General features: G+C 42.9%; 2 protein-coding genes, 1 long non-coding RNA gene and 1 pseudogene across 3 annotated transcripts; 3 read left to right on the top strand and 1 right to left on the bottom strand.

The window, feature by feature from the left end:
• Nucleotides 1-294: 294 nt before the first annotated feature.
• LOC117842785 (uncharacterized) lies at nucleotides 295-848 on the top strand. The gene is made up of 2 exons (XM_034723297.1): nucleotides 295-330; nucleotides 393-848. The coding sequence occupies exons 1-2, from the start codon at nucleotides 295-297 to the stop codon at nucleotides 846-848; spliced, it is 492 nt and encodes a 163-aa protein (XP_034579188.1).
• Nucleotides 849-3,166: 2,318 nt separating this feature from the next.
• LOC117842777 (L-type lectin-domain containing receptor kinase IX.1) lies at nucleotides 3,167-8,536 on the bottom strand. The gene is made up of 2 exons (XM_034723288.2): nucleotides 7,071-8,536; nucleotides 3,167-4,223 (listed from the first exon to the last, which is right to left on the bottom strand). The coding sequence occupies exons 1-2, from the start codon at nucleotides 8,341-8,343 to the stop codon at nucleotides 3,394-3,396; spliced, it is 2,103 nt and encodes a 700-aa protein (XP_034579179.1). The 5' UTR covers nucleotides 8,344-8,536; the 3' UTR covers nucleotides 3,167-3,393.
• A 6,980-nt stretch (nucleotides 8,537-15,516) lies between these two features.
• LOC117846145 (uncharacterized) lies at nucleotides 15,517-17,340 on the top strand (annotated as a pseudogene).
• A 2,961-nt stretch (nucleotides 17,341-20,301) lies between these two features.
• On the top strand, nucleotides 20,302-22,758 carry LOC140221783 (uncharacterized). The gene is made up of 4 exons (XR_011897465.1): nucleotides 20,302-20,924; nucleotides 21,081-21,407; nucleotides 21,490-21,560; nucleotides 21,645-22,758. It is a non-coding gene; the product is annotated as an uncharacterized lncRNA (long non-coding RNA).
• Nucleotides 22,759-26,821: the final 4,063 nt, after the last annotated feature.

The following is a 26,821-nucleotide window of genomic DNA, read 5'->3' as shown; positions in this document are numbered from 1 at the left end:
CACAAGGTTAGCTATCTTGTCTGAAGCTATTTTCCCTTTCGGGGTAGAGATCACATATGACCCTTTGGTGCGACCAATGCTCAGCTTACATCTCTCACCAGTCTTATTCCCGATGAAGCTATGGGATGCTCCCGAATCAAACAAAACAACAACAGTTTGATTATGGACAAGGCAGGTACCTATCATCGCTGGCGCACCTTCGGGGAGCTCGATCAGGTTGGTGTAGTTGAGCCGACCGTTTCCGCCGCCGCCGACGAAACCCTCGGCCGGCGTCCAACACCACGCCATCGTAGGATGGCGCCGGAGCTGATGGCCGAGCTCGAGGATGAGGTGCTCCTCCGCATCCCGGCGGATCCTCGTCCGCGCGTGTCCGCGCGTCGCTCACCTGCAAGCGCTGGCGCCGCCTCATCCTCGACGACCCCGTCTTCCGCCGCCGTCGGAGCGAGCTCCACCGCCCGCCGCCCCCGCTCCACGGCTACCTCGGCTCGGTCTCCGACTTCGTCCCGGCCTCCTCCTTCTGCTGCCCGCCCCACGCCCGCTGCTGGCGCGCCCTGGACGCCCGCCACGGCCGCGTCCTCCTCCACGGCGCGCCCCTGCAGGTCGGGCGGAACCCGCTCGACGCCTCCCTCGTCGTCTGGGACCCCGTCGCCGAAGAGCGGAGGGAGCTCCCCAAGCTGCCGCACTACGCGCGCGCTGACAACCAGAGTTGGAACGCCGCGGTGCTCTGCGCACCCGCCGCCAGCGGCGCCGCCGGCGACCGCAACCGTCGCAGGCCGTTCACCGTCGTGCTGGTGGGCACCAATGCATGGCTCGCAGATGTTCGCATACATCTACTCATCAGATGCTAACTCATGGAGCGAACGGACCTACGCTCAGGGACCTCAATGCGTCCTCCATTTGGCGCCAAGCCTGCTCGTTGGGAACGCACTCCACTTCCTCGATGCGTCCTACCAGATGAATGCCACTACAAGCGCATTGTTCTCATGAGCACGGAGGACGGCAGGCTGGGATTCGCCACCGTGGTGGGCTCCAATCTCTTCATGTGCTCTAGCACAGTTGGTTCCGGTGGAGGCGCGCAACAGAGCAGATCCATCGAGCTCAAGGCGGTGCTCCCTGCTGCCGCCTACTCGAGCTCGCTTGAAGTGGTTGGCTTTGCGGATGGCGCTCGTATCATTTTTCTATGGACAGTTGATGGGATCTACAGTATAGATCTGATGTCGGGCCGTGTCAAGAAGGCGTACAAGGAAACTAGTATCATCATGCCTCCTATCCATGGTTCAGTGAGGGCAAACCGGTTCCTCAACCAGCTAATGCTATTTTCAAAATTTTCAGGCATTTGTGCAGCACAGGAGGGACAAAAACTTGATGCATCAAGTGGTTGACAAATTGAAGGTGCTCAAGAAGAAATTTGATGCCGGTAATAGTTGTGGTAATAGTGAATAGTATAGGCTTTATGGTGATTGGTGGCAACTATTTGCTGTCTAAGTGTGCTTCGATGATTCAGTCAAAAAAAAAAAAGTGTGCTTTCCATGCAGGCAGGGGTTTCTGCCTTTTTTTCAAGGAATCTGTCCTCTGGTTGGTGTGGCCTTTTTTTTTCCCTAATAACCAACCTTACCAGGTTGCTTTTGTTATTGATTCGGTATTGACACCATAACTGTCAGATATATGGCACTCAAATTCCATCTTGGTTGTGTGCATGACCTGAGAACTAGATGATGTTTATTTTTGTTCAGTTTGACTAAGGGGCAGAGTTATAATGCTTTCTCATTAATCAAATAGAGTACCTGAACTGTATGTCTCGCTTGCAAGTTGACCAAGTTGTAATCATGCTGCCTGTCTACTGTACATTGCCATAGGTGAATCAAGTGCTAACTGAGGAGAAGTTCTGGGTTGAAGATGTTAAGAAGTTTAATTAAGAACAGTGATAGTACGTCATCTTGGTCATATCTTTCCTTTTTGTCGAATTCTTCATGGGCATGTGTCAAAATATGTTTCAGTTTGATATCTCAGCTGAAGTTATTTTTCAGTTCATGCTTATAGCACCAGGCCTGCTAATTGGATTGTAATCCAGTTCTAATCCACACCAATTCACATCAAGTTAATTTATTTTTTCAACATAACTCATCCCGTATTTATATTATTTAAACCCAAACCAATCCACCCTACTAGTTGATAGAACCCATAAGTTTGCTATTAAAAACCATGGTCTGCTATATAAACCTATGGGCTCATATAAAAAACTCGTAGATATTTGAAATAAATGTGAGTCCGACATGTGGGTCCTACATCAAGAGCCGGACTCTAAAACGTCGTGTTCATACCTTAAAATTTTAGCAAAATTGATCGAAATTTGTTGGAGATGATAGAGTTTGACTGCCCGCTACTCTATGCTAAATAGTATGGCTAAACATACATTTGGACCCCGCATTAAGAGCCGGATCCTAGAATTAAAACCTCACATTCACACCTTAAAATTCTAACAAAATTCATCAAAATCTGTTGGAGATGACTCAATTTGACTGCCCACTACTTTGTGTAAACTAGTATGGCTAAACATACATGTGGGTTCCGTGTCAAGAGCCGGACCCTAGAATTAAAACCTCACGTTCACACTTTAAAATTTTAGCGAAATTGATTGAAATTTGTTGGAGATGACTCAGTTTAAGTGTCCGCTACTTTGTATAAAATAGTATAGCTGGACATATATATGGGCCCCACATCAAGAGTCGGACCCTCGAACTAAAACCTCCTTTTCACACTTTAAAATTTTAACCAAATTGATTGAAATTTATTGAAGATGATTTAGTTTAATAATTAGCTACTTCATGCGAAAAAGTATAGTTGGACTTATATGTGGGCCCACATCAAGAATTGGATCCTTAAATTGTTTTTTGAATCAAACCAATGGAACCCACTCTAAACCACTCCCTAACTATTTCCTCTTAGGAGGAATCCAAACCAACCATTTGATAAATCAGCCTATTAATAACCGATCTAAACAACTTCCAAAAGAAACCCGATCCATTAAAACCATTAAACCCAATCCAATTGGCAGGTCTACCTGGAAGTGATACGTATACTTGAGTTTGCTTCTATTTCCTTAATCATGTATCAGTAGTATTCGGTTCGTTCTAAGATTTCAGACCAATTTGTTGGCAATTACTCATCACAAACACTAGATCATCCACGGGATCAATTTGTTAGCAAATTACTCATCACAAACACTAGAACATCCACGGGATCTCGTATGCTTCATTTCAATGGTACCAACCTATTCTGTTTCGCTAACCACCTTATTCGTACATAACATGGCTGTACTAGCTAAAATACCTTCAATTCATCATCAACCTTCTGGTGGGGTGATAACCTGTCAATCTGCCGCGGCGTTCATTTTCAGAAGAGATGTGTTCTTTCCCTGCCCGACGTCATCGTCTCAACCATGAACGTCGATGAGGTCCTGTTGAAGTTACTCGTTGACGTGCTACAATCAGATGTCACTGAGTCCCACCCTTCCGGTGGCCACACCATCGGCGGCTTGGAAAGAGGCATGTCCGGCGGTGGCACCGACTTGGCGATGATCCTCACCGCATCCACCATGCTCGGCCGGTCGGCCGGGTTCGGGTTGCTGCACGCCATGCCGAGCTTCAGAAGCCGTATAGCCTCCTCGGCGTCAAACTCGCCGCCGGCGGTGAGCACGGCGGCGTCGACGGCGGCGAGTAGGTTACCCTCCGCATGAAGCTTCCACGCCCAATCCGTGACATGCCCGAACTGCACGTCGTCCCTGCCGACTGCCCTCTTCCCCGTGACGATCTCGAGGACGAGCACTCCGAAAGCGAAGACGTCCGTCTTCCTCGTGGCCCTGCCATTGTATATGTACTCCGGCGACCGGAAACCGATGGTGCCAGGGGCACCATGGTCGGTGTAGGAGTTCTTGCCGTCGGCGAGCACGCAGGCGAGCCCGAAGTCGCCGAGGCGAGCTTGGAAGGTGAGGTCGATCAAGATGTTGCTCGCCTTGATGTCGCGGTGGAGCACCATGGGCTCGTACTCATGGTGAACGTACTGCAATCCAGTTGCAATGTCCCTGACGATGTTGTAGCGAGTGCCCCACTGGTGAATACAACTCTGCTGCTTATCGCCGCTCCTGCTGAAGAGCTGTTGGTCTAGGCTGCCATTAGGCATGTACTCATAGATAAGAATAGGCTCTCCTCTGTTGTAAGACCACCCTGAATGTTTTTGTGCAAATAAAAAATTTGTTGATATATATTAGACTTGAATCAAGAAGAGCATCATAAGGTTTTTATTGGAATTTGTATCCCCGGGTCAGTCGACTATCTTTCTAATATAATGATGCATACTACTCCCTCCATTCTCTTAGATAGTCCTATTTTGTCTTGGCATAATGATCAGAAAAAATAATTCTACTTATCATTCATTTAATTATACCATTAGCTATTCCTCGTAAACAAGCGATTAATCAAGGTCCTGACTTCTAGATGCTCACATAGCCAATCTCATGTGGAAGAATGAAGGGTCACACGCTAGGCTTGAGACAACCATGGATTGGATGGGTAGTTAGACTGAAATAGACTATCAAAAGAGAAATTTGAAAATTTGAAAATATCCCTATCAAAAGAGAATGGAGGGAGTATATAAATTTGAAAATATCCCTATCAAAAGAGAAGGGAGGGAGTATATGTGAGGCTAGATTGGAAAAAGGTCTCATATTTTTTAGAGTTTATTTGAATTTAATTATTTAAAAGTTTCCTATTGTCGTTATACCTCGTTATATCATTAGTAATCAATTTAATTAATTATATATATAGGGAAAAACTTGCATAATTATGTTTTATGTCCTTAGAATAGCTCTTACTCAACCTAGATAACGGTTTGAATAGTCAACTATGTATGGTAGCCTCACCACCCAGCTTATTACCTTTGTACGGTTTCCATGATTTTCCTGCGCCTTGGAGTTTGGATTGGTTTCATCATTGAGATTTCAGTCGAGCAAAGAGTAAAAGGAAGGTGGTGGACATTAGACTATGCCGACAAGAAGATAGATGAAAGATCTGAAGTCACGTCGTATTTTTTTTAAACGAACCGATATGCATGAGAGATGCCAATCATATTAAAAAGAACGAAATTACATCGTATTGTTTATCATTAAAAATTCATGCCTTTGCATAAGGTGTAAAATAGATGTATTTGGTGGAACGGTTGTGTGTGGGATAAGATGTGTGGTGTTGATGGATTTGGTGATGGCATATGTACTTGGTAAAGTGTAGCTGTTGTTGCAAGATACTTGCCACCCGCATGGACTAATTCAGTGTGATGTGACATCTCACCTGAACCTTATAATAAGATCAACCACATGTTGTATGCGGCTAAGAGTCAAAGATAGGAGTAGACGAAAAAAGGCAGTATTTTTAGATGGATTATATTACTTTGATCTAAAATCTTTCTCATTTAAAATCAATAAAATTTCTTTATAAAAAATACACCAAACAGAATGGAACATATTTTTCGACCAAAGGTGGAGAATGGTTTTTAGATATGACCAACAAAGAACATATCACCGGATGGACGGCTCTTATTTTTTTCAAGCACTCTTAAATTTCTCTAATTACCGTATACTCCCTCCAATTTAGGTTGTTTTAGCTTTTTTAGATACATTAATTTTGCTATACACTTAGATATACACTATGTCTAGATACATAGCAAAAGCTATGAATTTAGAAAGAGTAAATTGCACCCACCATACAACAACTTGTCAGGTGGGTGCAGATTGGTCCACTGACTTGTAAAATACTCAATCTAGTACAATAACTTTCAAGTGGGTGCAGATTGGTCCATCAACTTGTAAAATGCTCAATCTAGTATAATAACTTGATAGGTGGGGTGCATATTAGTCCAAAAACTTGTAAAATGTTCAATTTAGTGCAATAACTTGGCAAATCGGCACATCTACAGTCCAAATTATATGACAAATAACATATTTGCTAATGCTAGGCTAGAGTATATTCGCGTCAAAATAAGTTATTGAGCATTATTTGACCATTGATATTCGTATCGCAATGGTAGCGTATTCGGCTAGGACTAGAACCTTCAACGATTAGAAAAATTAATGTTATATTTTTGTATTAATTGTTTTCATACAATGGTTTAATTTTAATTAAGAATACTCAATTTCATACTCAACGTTGATAAATTCACCCTCACTATTTTTACATGTTTGATTATTTGCATTTTTGTTCAGCTAAAAACTGAATATGTTAATACATACTGACAATACCTTTTACAAATTTCACATAAATATTTTTAAAACATCATGTATTTGTTCAGAAAGTAAAATGAGCTAAAATAACAGAAACAGACATGCTTCTTTATAGTTGTTTAATACATGATCAGAAACGCGGAAGAAAAACCTAAAATCCATGATCTCTTTTATGGACTTTGATCTTTCGGTAATGGCAATGGCGTAATTCTAAATTTGTTTCAATTTTACCTAGTAAACAACTTAGGAAACAAATAAGTTACGTACATAGTTCTGAAGTAACAGACTAGTCACGATCTATGATTTTTATTGTAAAATAATAATAATACACATGTCCATATATCTACTTTGCTTAAAACGTTATCGTTGTAAAGTTTGGACTGTAGGCAGAGGCAGAGGCAGAGCTTAGTGGAGGCCATAGTGAGCCACGGCCGCTGCGAGACACAATTTTCTGCATATGCAGTACCAAAATGGCTACTGTTTATTAGTATTTAGAGCTTGCTTTTTCTAATTACTTAGGCTGGCCCTTCCTGTTGCTTTGCTCAAGCTCTGCCACTGATTGTAGGTGCATCTATTTGTCAAGTTATTGTACTAAATTGAGTATTTTACAAGTTGTTGGATAAATTGCACCCACCTGTCAAGTTATTGTACTAGATCGATTATTTTACAAGTTGTATAGTGGATGTAATTTACTCATTTAGAAAAATCAAAATGAAGTATAATTTGGAAGGGAGGACTATCTCATAATAAATGGATAGTACAACTTATGCAAAAAAAGAGAGAGTAGAATTAAGCTTACCGACGAGAGGAACGATATTCTTGTGGCGGAGGCGGTTGATGATGCTGACCTCCGCCAGGAAGTCCTCGTACCCCCGGCTATCGGCCCGGGTGAACTTCTTGACAGCAACCTCCATGAACTCTCCCTTCTTCGCAGCAGGAAGCCTGCACCTGTAAACGGCGCCGAACCCGCCTTGGCCCAGCCTCGTGCTCTCATGGAAGTTGTTGGTGGCCTTCCTGATGTCGGCGAAGTCGACCTGCATCGGCACACCAGGAAGGCGCTGCATATTCTTGGAGAGCTGGTCCAGATCCTTCTTCCACCTCCAGTACTTGGAGTTCAAGTAGAGGTAGACAGCGGCGGCAATGGCGGATGCTGCAGCCGCTGATCCGAGGACGGAAGACAGTATGGTGACAGTATTGGGCCCCTGTGAGTGCACAGTCTCCGGGACCTCGATCGTGAAGCTCCAGGTATGGAGCTGCAAGAGCTGACCCATGGTGGACGAGAGGGCCAAGACTAAGCCATCCGGAGAAAGGGCGTCTCTGGCATCCAGTTGCTTTGTGGCTTCGTCAGGCACCGTCTCTGTTCCTCCATCAAGAACTAGGTAAGCAGAGAGGTTGTGCGCAGCGCGATCGTAATCGATCCGCACGCCGTATCGTCTCCCTGCATTATTGTTAGGATCATCGTTTTCCCGTGGCAGGAAGACACTTGTAACCCGGATTGTTCTTCCAGAATGAAACGCTGTGTTCTCCAGTGTGTCGATCTTGACAGGCTGAAAGCTCATGGGCCTAAAACCCCCAGTGTCGTCAGAGGGAGGCTCAAGTCTCGGGAGGATGTCGAATAAGAGAGTGCTTCTGCTTGTGCTTACTACGGTCAGGGTGAAGACGATGCTGAAAGATGCCTCATGCAGGTCCATCCTTTCGTCACCGCGGCTCGTCTTCCATGGATCAAACCATTTGGGGATGACGAACCACCCCTGATCGGTCAAGTTGAACCCAAGCTGAGATGAATTCCTCATGTAGTAGCCGAGGCTGCCTGGTTGTAAGGTCACCGACGATTCGTCGCCGCGGCGGCGGCGGAACAAGAGGCCCTGGTTCATCTGCTCGAAGGTGGTGTTCCAGGAGTACCTAGCAATCCGATTCTGGTTGGAGCTGGAGCATGTGCATGGTTTCAAGGGGGAGAAGAACAGTGGACATATGATTAGGAGGATGGTGATGAAGAAGCTTTGGACAGGGGGTAATCCAAGCTTGGTAGCCTCACAGGCCATCCTAATTCTTTGCTCCTGCCCGGCCGGCATGTACTACAACAGATCTCTCCCCAGTTCCTTTGCTTTTTATCTTTTGATATGGATCAGACTGGGTCAATCGTGCTGTGGAGTTGGTCACCGTCCTGGACTTGTGCAACGATCGAGCAGGAACCGTCACCGACACAAAACTCTCACCTTATTTAAAAGCCTGACCTCAGCACTGACACGACTGAACGTCGACGGTGAGAAGCGCGTGATGACTTTGTCAATCTCAAAATCCACCGGCTCGGTGCCTCTCAAAATTACTTCTATAGAAGGTGTGTGCATATATGTGAGCATTTGTATACGTAAAGTATTTTGAAGAAAAAAGGACGGATAAGATAGCTTAAATCTGCCTTCAACAGTAAATCGTTGCTCTGCCAAGCTCAACCTAACAAGGATTAATACCTTTCCTACATATATGCATACTCCCTCTACTTTTTGGCTAGACGTTTTATGTTTATTATCACAAGTAAAGCTTCTTTAATTTTGATAAATTTATAGAAAAATATACTAAAAATTCTAAAATATATAACATCAAATTAGTTTAATTTAAATCCATCATAGATATATATTGATGGTATATTTATTTCTTATTATGGATGTTAATACATTTTTCTATAAGCTATATCAAAGATTAAGAGATTTCACTTATGACAAACTAAAATGCCTTAAATTTTAGAATGGATATACGCATATGTATTATTTAGCCACCTTAAGAAGGTTTTGGAAGTCCAATGTTTTTTAGGGCAGGTGAATAGCAACTCTAGAATTAATTACCATAACATTTTTTTGCGAGAAAAATTACCGTAGCATCTATAAGGACGTAGCTGTTGTAAAAATGATGCGAACACAGGTAGGTATATAAAGTGGAGGTGTGCAGACAATTGAAAGATGCAGTGCAGTCGCTAGCTACTTGCGTCAATTCTCTCGCAAGCTGATGCTCACTGTCACTGGATAACCTTTCTTGTTTTTTTATAAGACACTGGATAACTTTTGTATATCACAAAAAAAGGGTCAAATGATGGTTCGACGATTGGGTAAGCAGGTTGAAAAGTCTCGGTTCAAGCTAGCGAAATAGACTTTGTGGTCCCTGAAGTTTAATTCGATTTGGTTCTCATAATGTTAGATTTTTCCACCTAGTCCTTGAAAATTCTCTTGCAAGGTTTGAATCTCTCCAATATAGTCCATCCATGACATAGAGGCCCACATGTACAGGGCATCTCAGCACCCAGCTGTCACAGTAATAACAATATGAAATATCCTTCTTGCCCCATGTGAAACCTAAAGGCAAAAATGCCCTACGCACCTTCTTACTCCTTATTCCTCTAGAACAAAAGGAAAACAATATTTGATGGATTCCAATCGTATAAGAAAATTTAGTATTTGATGGATTCTAATTCTATAAGAAAATTTCCTGTTTTTCTTTGGAACAAAGGATTGCACCCTATGAAGGAGTCTTATGGGATGCATGGATCTATAGGAATTTTGGAGGAAAACTAATGTGAGGTTGTTTTCCAATTTGTTAGCCATTAACACAATTTGTTGATCCCTTTTGGATAGCTAGAAACAAATGTTTAGTGATGGAAAATTGAGTAGCCAATTAATTTTATTTCCCAAAATTTTGTATTATCCTACAACTTTGGGGAAAGTCTTTTTTCTTTTTTACGTGAGGATTTTCTTCACCATTTCTGTGTGCGAAGAGGAGTTCGAGACATGCATGCAAGAGAAGACAAAGTTGATGACATCACCCATACAAGTCATAGCTCATAAACTAAGCATCCAAATTGGATTTCGATTACACCACTATATTTCTTATAACAAGATCTTCAAAACAAGACCCCACTTAATATTTTGATAATATTTTTTTAAAATATTTTTAAATATGAATTATTTACTTGTGAGCACTGCGCACAAATTCTTGAATATCACGAACAAATGAATATTTTCTGAGAATAAAATATTAAACCTGATGAACAAAAAATAGCATAATACGAAAAAAAGACTCAGCATCACAAAAATTTGATTGTGTAGGAAAAAATAAAAACTGAACATCGCAACCAAATAAATCAAATAAATCTACAACGTCAAACAACTTAGTCTACATGATCCAACAAATAATTTAGCATCACAATCAAATCGATCCGAAAAAGCAGGAACCACATGTAAACTAGTTGTTATTACAAACTAATAATTTATTTTATATAAAAGAATAAATAATTAACATCTCAAACAAATTTTATAACATTATTTTTACTGTCGAATAATTTATTTTATAAAGAGAACAAAATATTCTAACTGTCGAACAATTTAGTATATAAATTGAACAAATGTTATAACATTACGAACAAATAAATCTATAAATGTGTAAAAAATATATACACATGTGAATAGATAATTTTATATAGGGAACCAATATGTACATTATAAATAAATTTTATGGGACAGAGGGAATATATCTAACATAACTTGTATGAGAACTCATAGAACTAATTTGATACAAAATAACTACCTAAACACAAGTAAGAAAAACAAAATGGAAAGGAAAAAATCACATTGACATGAGATGCGAGAAAGTATAGACAAAAGAAGAAAAACTAGGAAGGAAATGAATAGGAGTTATGTGCTTCTTATGGGAAAAGAATAAAAGGAACTTCCTATTTTTCTTTGGAACAAAGGATTGCACCCTATGAAGGAGTCTTATGGGATGCATGCATCTATAGGAATTTTGGAGGAAAACTAATGTGAGGTTGTTTTCCTTTCTGGTTAGCTATTAACAGATTTTTTTGATCCCTTTTTGATGGCTAGAAACAAATATTTATTGATGGAAAATTGAATAGCCAATTAATTTTATTTCCCAAAATTTTGTATTATCCTGCAAATTTGGGGAAAGCCTTTTTCCTTTTTTATGTGAGGACTTTCTTTGCCGTCTTTCTCACCCTCTCGATAAAAAAGGATAAGTGCCACAGGGTGTGTCTATGTGTCACAAGAGGCGACAAAATCCTCCAATGTCACCTTCTATATTTATCACCGAACATCATAAGGAACAATAAGGTCCAGCTTTATCATGAAAATCGTGTGTGCGAAGAGGAATAAAGAAACAACTGTTCCATACATGCATGCAAGAGAAGACAAAGTTGATGACAAAAAAGTCATAGCTCATAAACCGAGCATCCAAATTGGATTTCGATGGCACCACTGTATTTCTTATGACAAAATCTTAAAAACAAGACCCCACTTGACTATGTTTTGATAATATTTTTTTGAAAATATTTTTTAAATAAGAATTATTTAGTTGTGAGTAATGCAAACAAATTCTTGAATACCACGAACAAATCAACCTTTTTGAGAACAAAATATTAAACATGATGAGCAAAAAATAGCATAATGTGAACAAAAAGATGCAGCATCACAAACATTTGATTGTACAAGAAAAAACATAAAAACTGAACATCATGAACAAATAAATCGAATAAATCCACAACGTCGAACAACTTAGTCTAAATGATCCAACAAATAATTTAGCATCACAATCAAATCAATCTAAAAAAACAGGAACCACATGTAAACTAGTTATTATTACAAACTAATAATTTATTTTATATAAAATAATAAATAATTAACATCCCAAAAAAATATTATAACATCATTTTTACTGTCAAATAATTTATTTTATAAAGTGAACAAAATATCATGACTGTTGAACAATTTAGTATATAAATCAAAGAAATATAATAACATCATGAACAAATAAATCTGTAAATGTGAACAAAATATATACACACACGTGAATAGATAATTTTATATAGAGAATAAATATGTACATATAAATAAATTTTATGGGACAGAGGAAATATATCTAAAACAATTTGTATGAGAACTCACAAAACTAATTTGATACAAAATAACTACCTAAACACAAGGAAACAGAAAGGGCAAAATCACATTGACATAAGAAGGGAAAAGGTAAACATGAAAGAAGAAAAAACATGGAAGGAAATGAATAGAATGAAAAAAGAAGAAGAAAAAAGAAACGGAACACGATAAGGCAAAGTGTTGGAATTAAATAAAGGAACAAATGGAAAGAAAAAATAAATGGATAAACACAAGGAAGAAAGAAAATAATAGAAAAAACAGCCTTCAATAAAAAGGAAAGAAATAAGAGAAGGAGAAAATAGAGAGGGACGCGTTGGGCTTTGACATGCTTGCATGCACAACCACACAACAAAATCAGTAGCAACGTATGCATCAAAAGAAGAGGAAGAAGAGATAAAAAAGTCCATGCAACAACCACTCTGACATCGAATGATTCACTTCTGTCTAGATGCGTGCATGGTCGTAGGCTCCTGCTGCACTGAAAAGGTTATTGGGCTACGTAGTTTACCCAACAGCCCACGTACACATTCTTTCATGCGATAGATGAAGAAATCATCGCATATGCGATGTATACTAGTACCGCACGCTAGCAAAGAGAAAATAAAACGCCTGTCGGAGGAGGGAAGACCCAAAGAAAAGGCTAGGTCTAACATTGAACGTGTATAGGCCCAAGGCCCATTTCACATGTTGCAGGTTAGCAGCTGGTCATGTTCTTCTGCCTCAGCTCACTTGCCTACCTGGTGCCCACTGCTCAGGATTGGCAGCCATTGGAGGCGGCGAGTTGTAGAGGAGTAGAGCCTGAGCGGAGAAATTGGTGAGGTGGGGCTTTGCTCTTACCGCCCGAAGGGAAGAACGCGGCGGCGGTGGTGGGAGCAAAAGCTGGGACTGAGCTGGGTCGTACGGTGCAAAATTCGCATAGGAAACTCCACTACGCGCGCCTTCCAGATTTCCACCTCAAGGTATTTATTCATAGACTAAATCCCTAGACTCCACTACGCGCGCAATCATCTCTGATAATCTCGTATTTGGTTTGGCCCTTGTCCATAATGAAAATGTGCAATCAAATCCCCATCAACAAATGCACCTAATGACGTAACAAATTGATGATGATGGAATTCATGTATGCCGTATTCCTGTGGGGCATCTGAGGCAGCAATGGAGAAAAGCCGGTGATACCACTGACTTTAGATGTTGCTAGGTTTATCACGTGCGAACAACTTGCCTTGTGTATGAGTTCTGAATTATGAGGAAGAAAAGACTGTTGAGTTGCCATGTCTTGGTTCAACATCATGTGGGCTATGGCTTCATGGCTTGAGCACAATACTGAAGAAGTAATCCCTGACATGGTTACTTGTGCCTGAATGCTATATTATCAAAAGAAAATTATTTTATCAAAAATTATCATAAGAAGTAAGAGTACAAATTTCTCTCCAGGCTCACTTTGTTGGCGCATTGCAGTTGTTATGTTTGGTTCTTCTCCACCTGAAAGCTTTACTTTCTTTTTCCTGGGTAGTTGGATGGATAGGTCAGGGAAACCATGGAAACAACTTTTATCTGCAACTAGTTGCTGGTTGCTAAGGAAGGCACACAAGTCAGGTTGTTATGATAACTAGGATCATGCCCGTGCATTGCTACGGGCAATAAAATATTTATATTGCAATATACGAAGCATTCAACAAGATGATAATAATAATATGAAAATAAGCCCAAATAATTCTGTTATTCCTCTCGCTACTAAATCTGGACAGCATCATTCATGTGAAATCAAAAGTATTCAATTGATTAACGGGAAGCAAAGCTACAAGCATTCCTTACCTACAAGAACAATTTGCCCCATGTCAAGAAAGATTAGATGAAGAGGTCTAGTTATAACAGAATATATCAGTCTATTGACAAATTACAATATTCTAGGAATAGAGACACCAAATATTAAAATACTGCAGACAAGTGACTAATCAAGTTCCATCAAAACGGTGCACCCCTAGAAGCCCTACAAAGGGGTCGGCTGTTGACAAATCATGTGCTTGTGCTTCATCCACACGAGCAATCAGCCCAGATCGTGCCCGTGTGTTGCAACGGGCAAAAGAAAAATCCACCTAATTCAAATAGGTCGATATACTAATTAAGTATTTGTTTCAAAGCTTTTACCTGAATTACTAAGGGATCTTATTATTGGTTCCACACACAATTCAAATATAACGATGCACTTATTCTTGATTTTCGATATATAGATAGCATAGCATAAGACGCTACTGTCCTACGCATTAGGTTCGTCTTCATGGTTATTGTATATATGTGCTACGAGAGATGATTTTTTTACAGCAATAACATGAGCATGAAAACAACTTTCACAGTGAATTTTTAATATACGCTCTCTTTGATTGCCCATTCCAAGCATCCTCATACGAAAGTTTAGACTCCATGATCTGAAAAACTAATCGTTACACTAATCCTTCTCTATATAGAAATGAAGGGTATCTGCAATGAACTATGATGTAGAAAGTGGACTTATCGAGAGCAGAGAGTTAAACTATGATGCCAAAGAAGGACCAGTGCTTTTTGAAATAACCACACCGACGCGGAGGGTTGCACTCAACGCAAACATATATCCTTGAATTGTTAGCACTGAATTCACATAAAAAGACATCGTAAGCTTAAGATATCTTGACATAAAATTAGCACCGAATCTCTATTAAGCATTTCAGCATTTCAGCTTAATAGAGCAGTACTATGGTTGGTTTTACATGCATCAGATAATTTGGCACAATATAGAGATTAGCACTGAATCTCTATTAACCAGTTCAGTTTAACAAAGCAGTATGGTTGGCTTTACATCCCTGTGCCGTGGCCTTGAAACTGACCACCATTTTTTTCTTTGACCATGCTTCACTCACATATAGTCGTATTAGAAGACTAAAAGAAACATTGGCTTATATGGTCTGCTTCTAACCTGAAATTCATGGTGTACATGATTGTTATCTGGTAAAATGGCAAAACCAATGCTTCAGTCAACACAATTTTTCTAATGCTTTACTAGTCTTCTTTGTGCATCATCGACTTTGTACCACTTTAACTGGTACGAGACTTGACACTTGTTTCTATCTCAGTGCCCCTTAGGAAAGCTGGAAGGAAAAATGGAGCTGGGAAAAAACGCATTCAGTGCTTGTCAATCAGGAAGAATACAGTCAACACATGTGCATGGACTATTGAACTGGACTGACCTGCATGACTTGAACTAGTAACCACTCTTACCTATAATATATACATAACCAGTAGGGGGTAACACCTCCTGTTCCATAAAAAAGAAACCACTCTAGAGTTTTTCTTGATACATCTCTACCATTTCATCCCACTCTAGAGAGAGAATGGAGAGTTTTATTTCTGCAATCCTTGGTGAGCTGACCACTAGATCCATAAATTTCTTCATTAGCAAACTCTCCAAGCCGACAACACTTGACTTGGAGGATCGCCTCCGCAGGGTCCTGCTTCGGGCACAAGTCATCATCGACGAGGCAAAGGGGCGGCACATCACAAACCAAGCTATGCTCCTCCAGCTGGTCATGCTGAGAGATGCCGTGCACTGGAGCCATTATGTGCTCGACACCTTCAGATGCCAACTTCACCAAGACGAGGAGGACGCCAATAATCAGGGTGTGAGTCGCTCTTCATCTTTGTCCAAAGTAAATTCTGCACGGTCCCTCTCCAGTAGAGGTGCTAATAAGACTTTCAAAGATCTGCAAGGGGCACTTGATAATTTGAGCTCCATGATCCTTGATGTGAATGAGCTCGTCCTGTTCTTGTCAAGCCATCCTCGCATGTACCGCGCGCCAACCTTACAGCATGCATCTCCAGCTGGGAAACTGCATGTTTGGCCGCCAGATGGAAGCACAACTTGTCATCAATTTCCTGTTGTGCACACAATCTCATGGGTTTGAAGAATTGGAGGTCCTTCCAATTATCGGACAAAGATTTGTTGGCAAGAGCACCCTTGTCGCTCATGTTTGCAAGGATGAAAGAGTAGGTGCACATTTCTCAGAAATCTTGTTCTTCCACATCCAGACTTTCACACATGATGAGCTAGCTACTTTTAGAGATGAATGTGAACTAAAACATCAATATCGTGTGTCTGAATCGAACTTGGAGGCAAGATTGCTTGTTGTTATTGAGCTAATTTGGGATCTTATTAATGAAGAGGCATGGGGTAGGCTGTATTCTGCCTCTAAAAGGTATGCGCCAAGAGGTAGTAAAATCATAGTTACAAGCCGGTTTGACAGTATTTTAAAGTTTGGAACAACACGGGCTTTGACTCTAAAGTTTCTCCCCCGTGAGGCATACTGGTATTTCTTCAAGACGCTTGCATTCGGAAGCATGGATCCTGAGATGCACCCATGGCTCACGCACCTGGCCATGGAGATAGCTAAGACGACACTGTTACGAAGGGCCCACCTTCTTAGCGCAAACATTATTGCTGATTTGCTAAAGGATAACTTTGACGTCAAATTTTGGTCTGAGTTGCTTGCCTTCTTCAGACGGTATTCTCAGAAGCTTGTCTCCCAATTTGGTTGGCATCCATTTGATAGTCCAAACCAAAACAGACCTGTACTATTTGGGAGAATGTCTACGCCATCTGAAGATATTGTGCTTGATCATCATCGGTGTCAACACACTTCGGAAGAGGAGATTCCAAAGATAAAATTCCAAGATGTACTATGTGGGAGCGTGATGCCTCGTGGGAAATTTGATGTCCTAGCATGGAGGTCTAGGATACCTCCTTACCATATCTTTGTCCATACTGAAAAAAATGGAGGAAAGGCAACGACAAGAAATTCATTAGATCTCATGAAAATATAATACTAAAGGACTTTGATGACTAGGTAGTACTATAGTTACATCTTGGAATCTAATATTCTGAAATATGAACCTCCTCATCTGAAAAGCGTTTGACCCGGATGATAAAACACGGAATCTTCAGAAGGTGTAGCCATTCTCCCAGGATTTGTGACACCCTACGAAACACATTCATGTATCTTTTCTGCATGAGACTAGCAGTCAAGAAACTTACAATTTGTTACTCCATTTTTCATAGAACGATTCCTCTTCACAGCTCTAGTTTTTGACCCTTCAATCTCACAAGTATGGACATAGCTATAGTAAGGAGGTATCCTAGACCTCCATGCTAGGACATCAAATTTCCCACGAGGCATCACGCTCCCACATAGTACATCTTGGAATTTTATCTTTGGAATCTCCTCTTCTGAAGGGTGTTGACACCGATGATAAAGCACAATATCTTCAATTCAGATGGCGTAGACATTCTCCCAAATAGTACAGGTCTGTTTTGGTTTGGACTATCAAATGGATGTCCACCAAATTTGGAGACAAGCTTCTAAGAATACCGTCTCAAGAAGGCAAGCAACTCAGACCAAAATTTGACGTCAAAGTTATCCTTTAGCAAATGAGCAATAATGTTTGCGCTAAGGTGGCCCCTTCATCCCAGTGTCGTCTTAGCTATGTCTATGGCCAGGTGCGTGAGCCTTGGGTGCATCTCAGTATCCATGCTTCCGAATGTAAGCGTCTTGAGGAAATACCAGTATGCCTTGTTGGGTCTCAACTCCTTGCGAAGTCAAGACTCAATGAGGTTGACCCACCAAAATGGAATGCAAACCGTCACTTCAATAAATGTTGAGCGTGAAAATTTACACCGGGGTGAGGCCCCCCTTTTATAATGTCTGGAGGACCTTCACGCATTACAAATTTGCCCTCACTCAACTACTTCATTCTCAGCATATTCTTTACATTTTGGTCATTCGAGGATCACGTTTTTCTTGCAGCCTGACATCCCCGTGATTTGCGCTCTCACAGAGCTCCATGATTTGCGATTCCCTGTAGTTCACGTCATCGCGCTCCTCAGCTTTGCACCCAAAGCTTAATACAGCTTCGGTCATCTTGGTTGCCTCGAGGTTGCACGCACTCCACGTTTCAGCTTCGAGCTTCCTCTTGTGCCTTCCTCTTCGGAGCGGGCGATCTAGGTGAGCTTCGGGTGTAGCGTTGTCCTCAACCACTCCCCAAGCTCGCTTAGCTTCAGTAGTGCCTCCTTCACTACTGCACAGAATGATGATAGGGCGATGTTACCAGGTTAGGAAAATATACTCATTTTACCTTCGGACTCGACCTCGCCTTATGGGACGCCTGCTCTTCGTGACGCGCCCGAAGCTAGGAACTTGCCTCCGAAGCTGGGCGTTCTGCAGGGACTTGCAGTGTTGTTCGATCCGGGGTGACCTCGAGGGTGACCGTGCTATTGGGCAATCCCCAACAGTAGCCCCTCGTGGGCGAGGTTAGGCACCGGCCACTGAACCCACGAATTTAGAGATCTCTGCCCAAAAAACGTCACCCTCGAGCGTCGGTGTGAATCAAGCCAACGGTTACCTTTTCGAGCTGATGTGGTGGGTTTTTACTGCAGGACCTTTCACATCCGGGTGTGTGGTTACAGGCGTCATTTCGTGCCTTGTACTGTGCCTATAAAAGGGGAGGTGACGGTCTCTTTCACCCATGCGCTCAAGGCTATCACACACTTTGTTTGCAATCGCCTTGCGCTCGTTGATTCTCCTGCCGAAGTCTAATTCTTTTTTAGTGTTGGCCTTGCCGTTTTCTTGCGTTCCAAAGGTAACGCTCCTTGCTTATAATTTTTTAACCTTTTTTATTGTTGTATTAACGAGCTGTGTTTTTGCCTTGTGAAGCTGGCTCGCATCATGCAGACTGCTCGACCGAAGACTATGGAGGAGCTTGCTGCCGAAGCCGAGTCCCGCGCTGAGGCTGGTCCGTCTAAGTCGGCCGAGGACATCGATATCGAGGGAGTTTCCGAGGAGGGTTAGGTGATGAGGTCTTCTCTCGAAGCTGTGGACCTTGCTGCCGGTGACGGAGGCTCGTCAAGCAGTGATTTGTCAGATTTTACCTCGGATGGTGACGAGGCTGATGGCAGGGATGATGGTGATAGTGGCGTGGATCTTGGTGGTGTTGATGCAGATGTGAGCGAGCTTGTGCTCATCAAGACGGTGTGCGTTCCCACGACGCACTTCGGGCGGTCGCTGGTGACCGACAAGTGCATAGAGCTGTATGTTGAGAAGGGTTTCTTTTCAAAGGGTGTTGGCAGAGCGCACGAAAATGAGGCCATCCCGATGCCAAAATATGGCGAAGCTGTTGTTTTCAGGGACTTTTTTACTGTGGGGTTGAGGTTTCCTTTCGATCCGTCTTTGCCAGACATTTTGAATCGATACTAGGCCAAGCTACATCACCTAACCCCTAATTCCTTTGTGGTGCTATTGAAGTTCTACTAGGTTCAGCACACCTTCAATGACGTTGTTGATGTGGATGGCTTCATGCAGCTGTTCGAGTTGCATGTGCAGAAGAAGAAAGTTGTTTTTGAAAACATGTCTGGAACCTTCGAGAACCATTTTGGTTCGAGAACCATTTTGGTTGCTGTACGTTTAAAACCCAGAGAAAGAATGATAAACAAGGTCTGGACAGGATTCAGCTTTCCTTCGCTCAGAAGAACAGGTGGGACAATGATTGGTTAAACCACTGGTTTTACGTTAGGGTGGAGATGAAGGATGCTGCAAGCGGGCAATGCAAGTGATATTTCCCTTTCACACGACCATAACCCCCATGGACGTTGCGACAACTCCACCAATCGTGCGCTCTAAAATGGTTAAGAAGTGCGAGGGTGCCTTCATGGTAGTTTCGGGCTCTGTGTTCGGAAGGGACTTGGTGGAAGAGTATGTCGCGGCAAACAAGTGGCCGCTTACGGCTGGCTGGGGCCGCTTGAAGTGGAGCTTAGGGTGGTGCCCTGGAGGAGCAGTCCCCTGCCTTATCCCTGTATTGATGTTAAAGAGCTACCCGAGGACTTTGCACCGAACCTATACGTCGAGAGTGTCAAGAGGCGCGCTATTGACATCATAGGGCCTGTTTTTGAGCCAGAGATAAAATCCTTTAAATTGGTGATTAAGCACGGGCTTCGCGTGAATCGGGTGTTGGAAAGCCTTAACATCGAGTTGCCTCCGTGACCGTTACTTGAGGGGAAAAAGGCCCGTGGCCTGGGCAGCAGCGGAAGGAGAAAAGGAAAAGGGAGAGTTCTTCTGGGGGTGCCGGGCGCTCTAGTTCCACTCTAGAGGCCGCAAGGGCAAGGGTGAAAACGAGCGCTCTTGAGTCACAAAAGAAAAAGGAAAAAGTTACCCAAGGTCCCTCACACAACGCTCCTAAGATGATAAGGCTAATCTCCCCCAGACCCCCTCCAACGGACGATGCTCCCGAAGCTGGAAAGGACGCACCCGCAGCTGCCTCGAAGGTTAAGAGAGCTACAAAGAAACCTCGGTTTTCTCAAATTGTGGGTCAAGACGACGCGGGTGTTGTGGACGCAGCAGCCCTTGCTGCCGCTAGGGCCAGGCGCGAGGCCAAGAAATCGAAGGCAGCTGCTGGTTTGAAAGGGATGACGACTGTCACTGGGGTTACCGAAGCACGGGCCGAGATCGAGGACTTAAAAGGGAAAGGGCCTGAAGTACCCCGCGAGCAGGGTGTTGGGAGCAGGGCAGGAGTGCCCTTCTCGCGAGCTGAGAAGAAAACTGAGAAGCAGAGGCTTTTGGAGGAGCTTACCGAAGCTAGGAGAAAGGTTGATGATATTGCCAGGTCTATTAAGGACCCATTGTCGGAGGCGGCGAAGTGAGGTAAAGATGTTGTTGTACATCTGCCTAGGTTGAGATTTTTTAGGTATATTGGGGCCTCGGAGAGATTTTTATTGGAGTTGGAGAGTACTATAGCCGCTCCTGGTGAAGTTTATTGTGAATCTCATGTAAGGCTAATGGTGAGACGTTACCCTGCAGATGTGAGGCTGCCTCCATCCTTGGAGAGTTTCAACGAAGCTCTTGGTACGAAGGTGAGGAAGGAGGTCGTTGCCGCTGGTGCGTTGGGGTCAGGTGAGGCATACAATCCTTTGAATTTACGACTGCCATGGTTGGATCGAGTTGAAAGGGTTGAGGGTGGAGCAGATGATGTGGCAAGGGATAACACCGAAGCCGGCTGGGGGGGCATGGAAGAGAAAGACTAGGCGGGCACAGAAGAGAAAAGCGAGGCTGGTCCCGTGGAATTAACTGGCAAGGGCAAGCCGGAACATGTGATCGCAGGTGTGGGCGGGTTGTTTAATTCCGAAGGTAAGAATCTTTGACCTGGTCCTACTATTATTTACTGCATTGTAAACTTTTTAGCGAAGTTTTGACCGTTGGCTTTGTGCAGAATTTGAGGGGGTTACTAAGCAGTTGGGTGACGGTGATCTTGCGCAGATGATTGCTACCCTCGGGCAAAAGGTTTGACCTGGTGGTGTCTTAGATTATTTTTTGGATATTTTCTGGTTGCCTAAAGCTTTTTTCATTTTGTGCATTGTGCGATAGCCAGGCGAGAGGTGAAAGAGAGAATAGATGATGAGGCGAAGAATTTGCTAGATAAGGCTGAGAAGGTGTCTATTCTCGAAGCTGAAGTCATAGAGCTGAAGGACGATAACCGGAGGTTGTGCGGTCTTACGGATAAATACAAAGATCTGAACGAAGACCTGACGAAGCATAAGAACACGCTAATGAAGACCTTGGAGGAGGTGGTTAAGAGTAATGAAGAGCTTACCTTGGAAAGGGATGAACTTCGCGAGGAGATTGAAAGGCTCAGGCGGGATCAGGCAAACAACGTTGAGATTATAGAGAAGCTTCGCACGAGTGTTGAAAAAAGCATCAATATTATCGCAGAGCAGAGAAAGTGTATAGACCTTATTGGTCTGGAGCTTGAAGAAAAGACTAAGTACATCAACAAAGCTGAAGGAATTCTGAAAGAAAAGTTTTTGGAGCTTTACGAGGAGTACAAGGCTGCGCTTCATCCTTTTGGTGCAGAGCCTTATCCTTATCCAGCTGACGGTAACGTCGTTGACGTTTTCGAATGGATGAAAAACGAATTTGAGAGCCTGCCCGAGGTTATAACTGGGCTTAACGACTATGCAGCATCCTTCTGCTTGGATAGCACCCTTCAATTTCTTGAGGATGAGGACTGCGATCACTTCTTGAACTTTGCTGCGGACGACTACGATTTCCCATCGGCTTCGGAACTGGGCAGTCGAGAGAAGACTGGGAATGTGAAGGCAACGAAGCTAGGGATATTTAGACAATTGTGGGCTGCTTCTTGGAAGGAGTACATCCAAGAGCTTGCTAGAGAGCGATTGAAGCAAGAGAAGGAGAAGGCGGCCAAGCTCGAAGCCGAGAGCAAAGATGGCGTTGACAAAGCTGGCGCACCTTAGATGGATTTTAATGTTGTGGTGGTGGGATTTTTTAGCTTCCTTTCGACGCAAAACACTTGCCTGCCTTGTAATATCGTTGTGAAATTGCTTGAGTTTTGTTGTCGTCAGACCGAAGTAACTTGATATTATTCCTGTGTGGACGCGATTTGATTTTAGTGAACGCGCCCTTAATTTGGCTTTTGTGTGCATGCGTTCCTTTGCTTTTTTGAGGTTGGGTCGAAAATTTTTCTTCTTTCGGATAGGCTTCGTTAGACGTGTTAAGCCGTTTTGTGAAGGTCACGTAGATAAGTCAACATAAGTTTGGTTGATATCGCAACTTACAGTTGCTTCAACCTCAAGCTTTGGGAGTTTATGTCAGACAACAATACTTCTTGAAAGAACGTCACCCCCTTCAAGTTTTGTAACACCGAGCTGAAGTCGCGAGTCCTCGCAGAAAGGTGGAGAGGTAGCTAGCATTTCTCGAAAAAACGTCACACCCCTTCAAGGGTTCGCGTGGGAGGGTAGGCCGGTAGGCCGAAGCTGCGATCCCTTCTTGCGAAAGGCAGACAGGAAAAATTTCTAAAGAAAAATGTCACCCCCCTCAGGCTTTTGCTAGAAGGGAGGAAGTGCCGGGGTAAAATTGTTGCGCAAGTCCTGGCTTCTGGACCGAGGTTACGACTTTCCCAACGAAAGGTAGATAAGAAGTTTGTTTTTGAAAAAAAACATCACCCCCACTAGCTTTGGCGGGGAGAGGAGAAAATCGGTCGGAGGTTAAGGAGTTGTTTGTCGTCGTACCGCGAGGCTATGAGGACTTTGACTTTGAGGCGCCAGGCCGAAACCTCGAAGTGTCTTCGTGGGTGACAGAAGGGCTGGTTTTACTGACAAAAAATGTCACCCCCTCTAGCTTTCGCGAGGAGGGAGAGGCTGAAGGACCGGAGCCGCGAATTTGGTTAACGCTGACTTCGAGGGGTTGCTGTACTCTAGATGTTGTTTCTTGATGCTCAGGCCTTGCTTCTACACAGGGGCTAAGAAGGAGAGGGAAGGAAGGAAGAAGCTCTAGCCGAGAGCAAAGAGAAATTTTGCAAAATTTTGTTGTTTTGAGAATAGAGGGTGTGAGAGGTACATACTTTGCGCTCGTAGTGCGCCTTGTAGTGTACTACGTAGCCTGCTATATATATAGGCTTATATTACTGCCTTCCGTTTAGAAACGCGAAGGTACGTGACTTTGTTAATGCGCTGTGCCGTGGAAACACATTTTTTCCTTAGCACGAAAGCGTGCGGTTCCTGAACTTGTTGTTGCATTGTCATGGAAACTTCTTTTCTCCTCCGCATGAAAGCGCGAGGTCACGCAACTTGTTGTTGCACTGTCATGGAAACTTATTTTTCTCCTCCGCATGAAAGCGTGAGGTCCCGCAACTTGTTGTTGCACTCTGTGATGGAAACATATGTTTCTCCTCCGCATGAAAGCGCGAGCTCCCACAACTTGTTGTTGCACTCTGTGCGGTCATAGGGGGAACTTTGCTTTATTATGTAATGAAAATTGTACATGGATCTGCCCCATTAAAAATCTTGCCTCCAAAATGGAACCCCCCTAGCAAGAAAAAGAGTACAGTCTAAGCTCTATAACATGAAAAATAAATGCGAAAAGAATAAAATTGTCAACTTCGGTGTTGTTTATAGTTCCACGAGCCGAAGGTGACTCGATTTTTATGGGTAGTACTTTCGTAGGTTGTCTATGTTCCAGGAATGCGGTAACTCCGTGCCATGATGGTCTGCCATATGGAATCAACCTGGCCTGTTACTTTTTGTAACAATGTATGGTCTCTCCCATGCCTCCTGCAATTTGCCGGGGCTTTCCCAATTTTTCTTTCTTTTTATGATGAGGTCACCAACTTTGATTTCTCTTTGCACCACTTTCTTGTCTCTCTATTTTCTGGTTTCATTTTGATACTTATCAATGTTGTCCGAAGCTTGAATTATGTCGAGCTAGATCATGTCCTTTTCGACTTTGATGGCATCTTGGATATCCTTGGTATACAAGATTCTTAGACTGGTGTTCTTGATTGCTTCTGGTGTCACAGCTTCGGAGCCAAAAAATAGCTTGAATGGTGTGAAGCCTTTAGCTCAGGATTCGGTAGTGTTGTGCAACCAGATTACCTTTGGGAGCTCATGTACCCATTTTCCCTTCTTTTGATCAAATAGGCACTTCTTGATTGCCGAGAAGATTAACCCATTTGCTCTTTCTACTGCACCATTTGATTGTGGATGGTAAACTGAGGAGAATTTGACCTTCGTCCCAAGGCTGGAACAAAATTCTTTGAAGTCGATGCAGTCGAACTGCTTGCCATTATCCACAGTTAGCTTCCTTGGCACTCCGAATCTGCAGACAATGTTTTGCCAGTAGAACTTTTGTACCAAAGCTGAGGTTATCGTTGCTAATGGTTTGGCTTCAATCTACTTCGTGAAGTAATCCATAGCGACAGCTGCAAACTTGTGATTGCCCTGGGCTGTTGGGAGTGGGCCTACCAAATCCATTCCCCACCTCTGTAGAGGCCATGATGGTGGTTGTGGCGGAACCGCCCAAATTAACTTGGCTAAAGCACACATAAGTCTCTTAATATGCGATCATATACTTTAAACGAGTTAACTCGGTTGTCTGTCGGATTTCTTCCGATAAAACCACTTACACAGGATCGAGAAAGCAAGGCTCACACGAAGGTGAGTGGTTATAGAGATACAACAGTCCAACTGAAATAAACTTCGTGCAACAATTTATTACAACATAAGTTCGAAATTCAAACATAGTTGCAGAGTTGCAAACAGTGGAAACAAAAAGAAACAAGTGGAAACTAGTCGGCGTCACGCGATATCATGCCGAAGCCAAACATGACATCAAGGGTTCCTGCCATCACCGTCAGAGGCGGAATCCCACTCGACCGTCCATCCTGGGAGAAACTGGGACAGCTAAGTAACACTTGCAACAAACTCATCAGCAACAAAACCTGAAAAGAAGTGCCACAAGTAAGGCTAAGCGACTACGCTCAACAAGACTTAACCGACCGGTAATACTAAACCACCAACCACTAAATATGCAAGCATTTTGGCTAGAGGAGTTTGTTTTGCCAAAAGCGACTAGTGTAGGTCCTTACTTTCAACATTTTAGCCATAAGTTCTACATTCATTTACCAGTCTAAATTTGCAACTATACGGAACAAGCATAGTTTTCCAAGCAATTAATGACAAGCAACAATATTAGATCATCATCATATTCCATTTTTACTCAGTGTAGCATAGCGATCAAGCAGTCCCAAACTATGAGAGGCAGACGAATAATTCAAATTTATTAAACATACATGGCGAACCTAATCTCACGACATCCGCGTGCCACAAGTGACCGCATCATCTGTCATCCATCCCCATCAATCCCCGGACCCGTGTCGGGTCCATTGCCCTTGGTATAAGGATCCACAGTCCCGACCTCTGCCGTACTGTGACCGCACTTGTCACCACGTGGTGCACCAGGGGAAAACACAGTTTCCAGAAATAGTGGGGCGATCCGCTCATGTCCCGATTCAATTAGGTACTAGGCTTCCCTGTCCCATATTAAGTATGAGATTAGTACTTTCAAACACTTGATCACGAACACTATCACATCTCGACCTTAGTCCAATTTCATGTAAACAAACGGGGCAATCCACCGACCACAAAAACAGTTCACAAGCCCTGCCCCGTCCGTCATCCTTATAGTTGTAACTTATAGTTGTAACATAAGTAAAGCAATCAACTCCTATACCTCACGAGTGACATGCAATCACTCGACTTTTACTGAATCCTATTAAGCATTGCAACTACTCGGCCTATCATACTAGTGTTCAGATCAAGGGTATTATATTCGATCAAGGATATTATGTTCATGCATCTAAGGTTTCATTGCAACTCCTATAAAACGTAAATGCAGAATCTAGGCAATTAATTGTATTGCAAACATTTAAACTATAAAACGTAAATGCAGAATCTAGGTAATTAATTGTATTGCAAACATTTAAAGATAGGAATTTATGCTCCGGAGCTTTCCTTCGTTCTCGACTGAAGTTAGCAAGTCCCCCTCGGCTGAAGTTAGCAAGTCTCAGCTGAAGTTTCTCGACTGAAGTTAGCAAGTCCCCCTCGGCTGAAGTTAGCAAGTCTCAGCTGAAGTTAGCGAGTCCCAGTCAGCAGCGGCCTCCTCCTCCTCCTGGACTGGGTGGAGCTCGTAGGTGCCGTCGGCTAGGTTCAATTCTACATGATATGCAATGCAAAACTTGAAATTAGTTT

The sequence above is a fragment of the Setaria viridis genome, chromosome 2 (assembly GCF_005286985.2).
Source record: "Setaria viridis chromosome 2, Setaria_viridis_v4.0, whole genome shotgun sequence".
In the NCBI taxonomy this organism is placed as follows: domain Eukaryota; kingdom Viridiplantae; phylum Streptophyta; class Magnoliopsida; order Poales; family Poaceae; genus Setaria; species Setaria viridis.
Note: the sequence above shows the minus strand (reverse complement) of the source record. Positions and strands in the feature narration are given on the sequence as shown.

What these genes read in the sequence shown, in the direction of transcription:
- LOC117842785 (XM_034723297.1), top strand. Translation starts at nt 295, where the DNA reads ATGGCGCCGGAGCTGATGGCCGAGCTCGAGGATGAG. An exon ending in TGGCCGAGCTCGAGGATGAG is followed by an intron (nt 331 to 392) that starts GTGCTCCTCCGC and finishes CTCACCTGCAAG; the next exon opens with CGCTGGCGCCGCCTCATCCT.
- LOC117842777 (XM_034723288.2), bottom strand. Translation starts at nt 8,343, where the DNA reads ATGCCGGCCGGGCAGGAGCAAAGAATTAGGATGGCCTGTGAGGCTACC. An exon ending in GAATATCGTTCCTCTCGTCG is followed by an intron (nt 4,224 to 7,070) that starts GTAAGCTTAATT and finishes AAAAACATTCAG; the next exon opens with GGTGGTCTTACAACAGAGGA.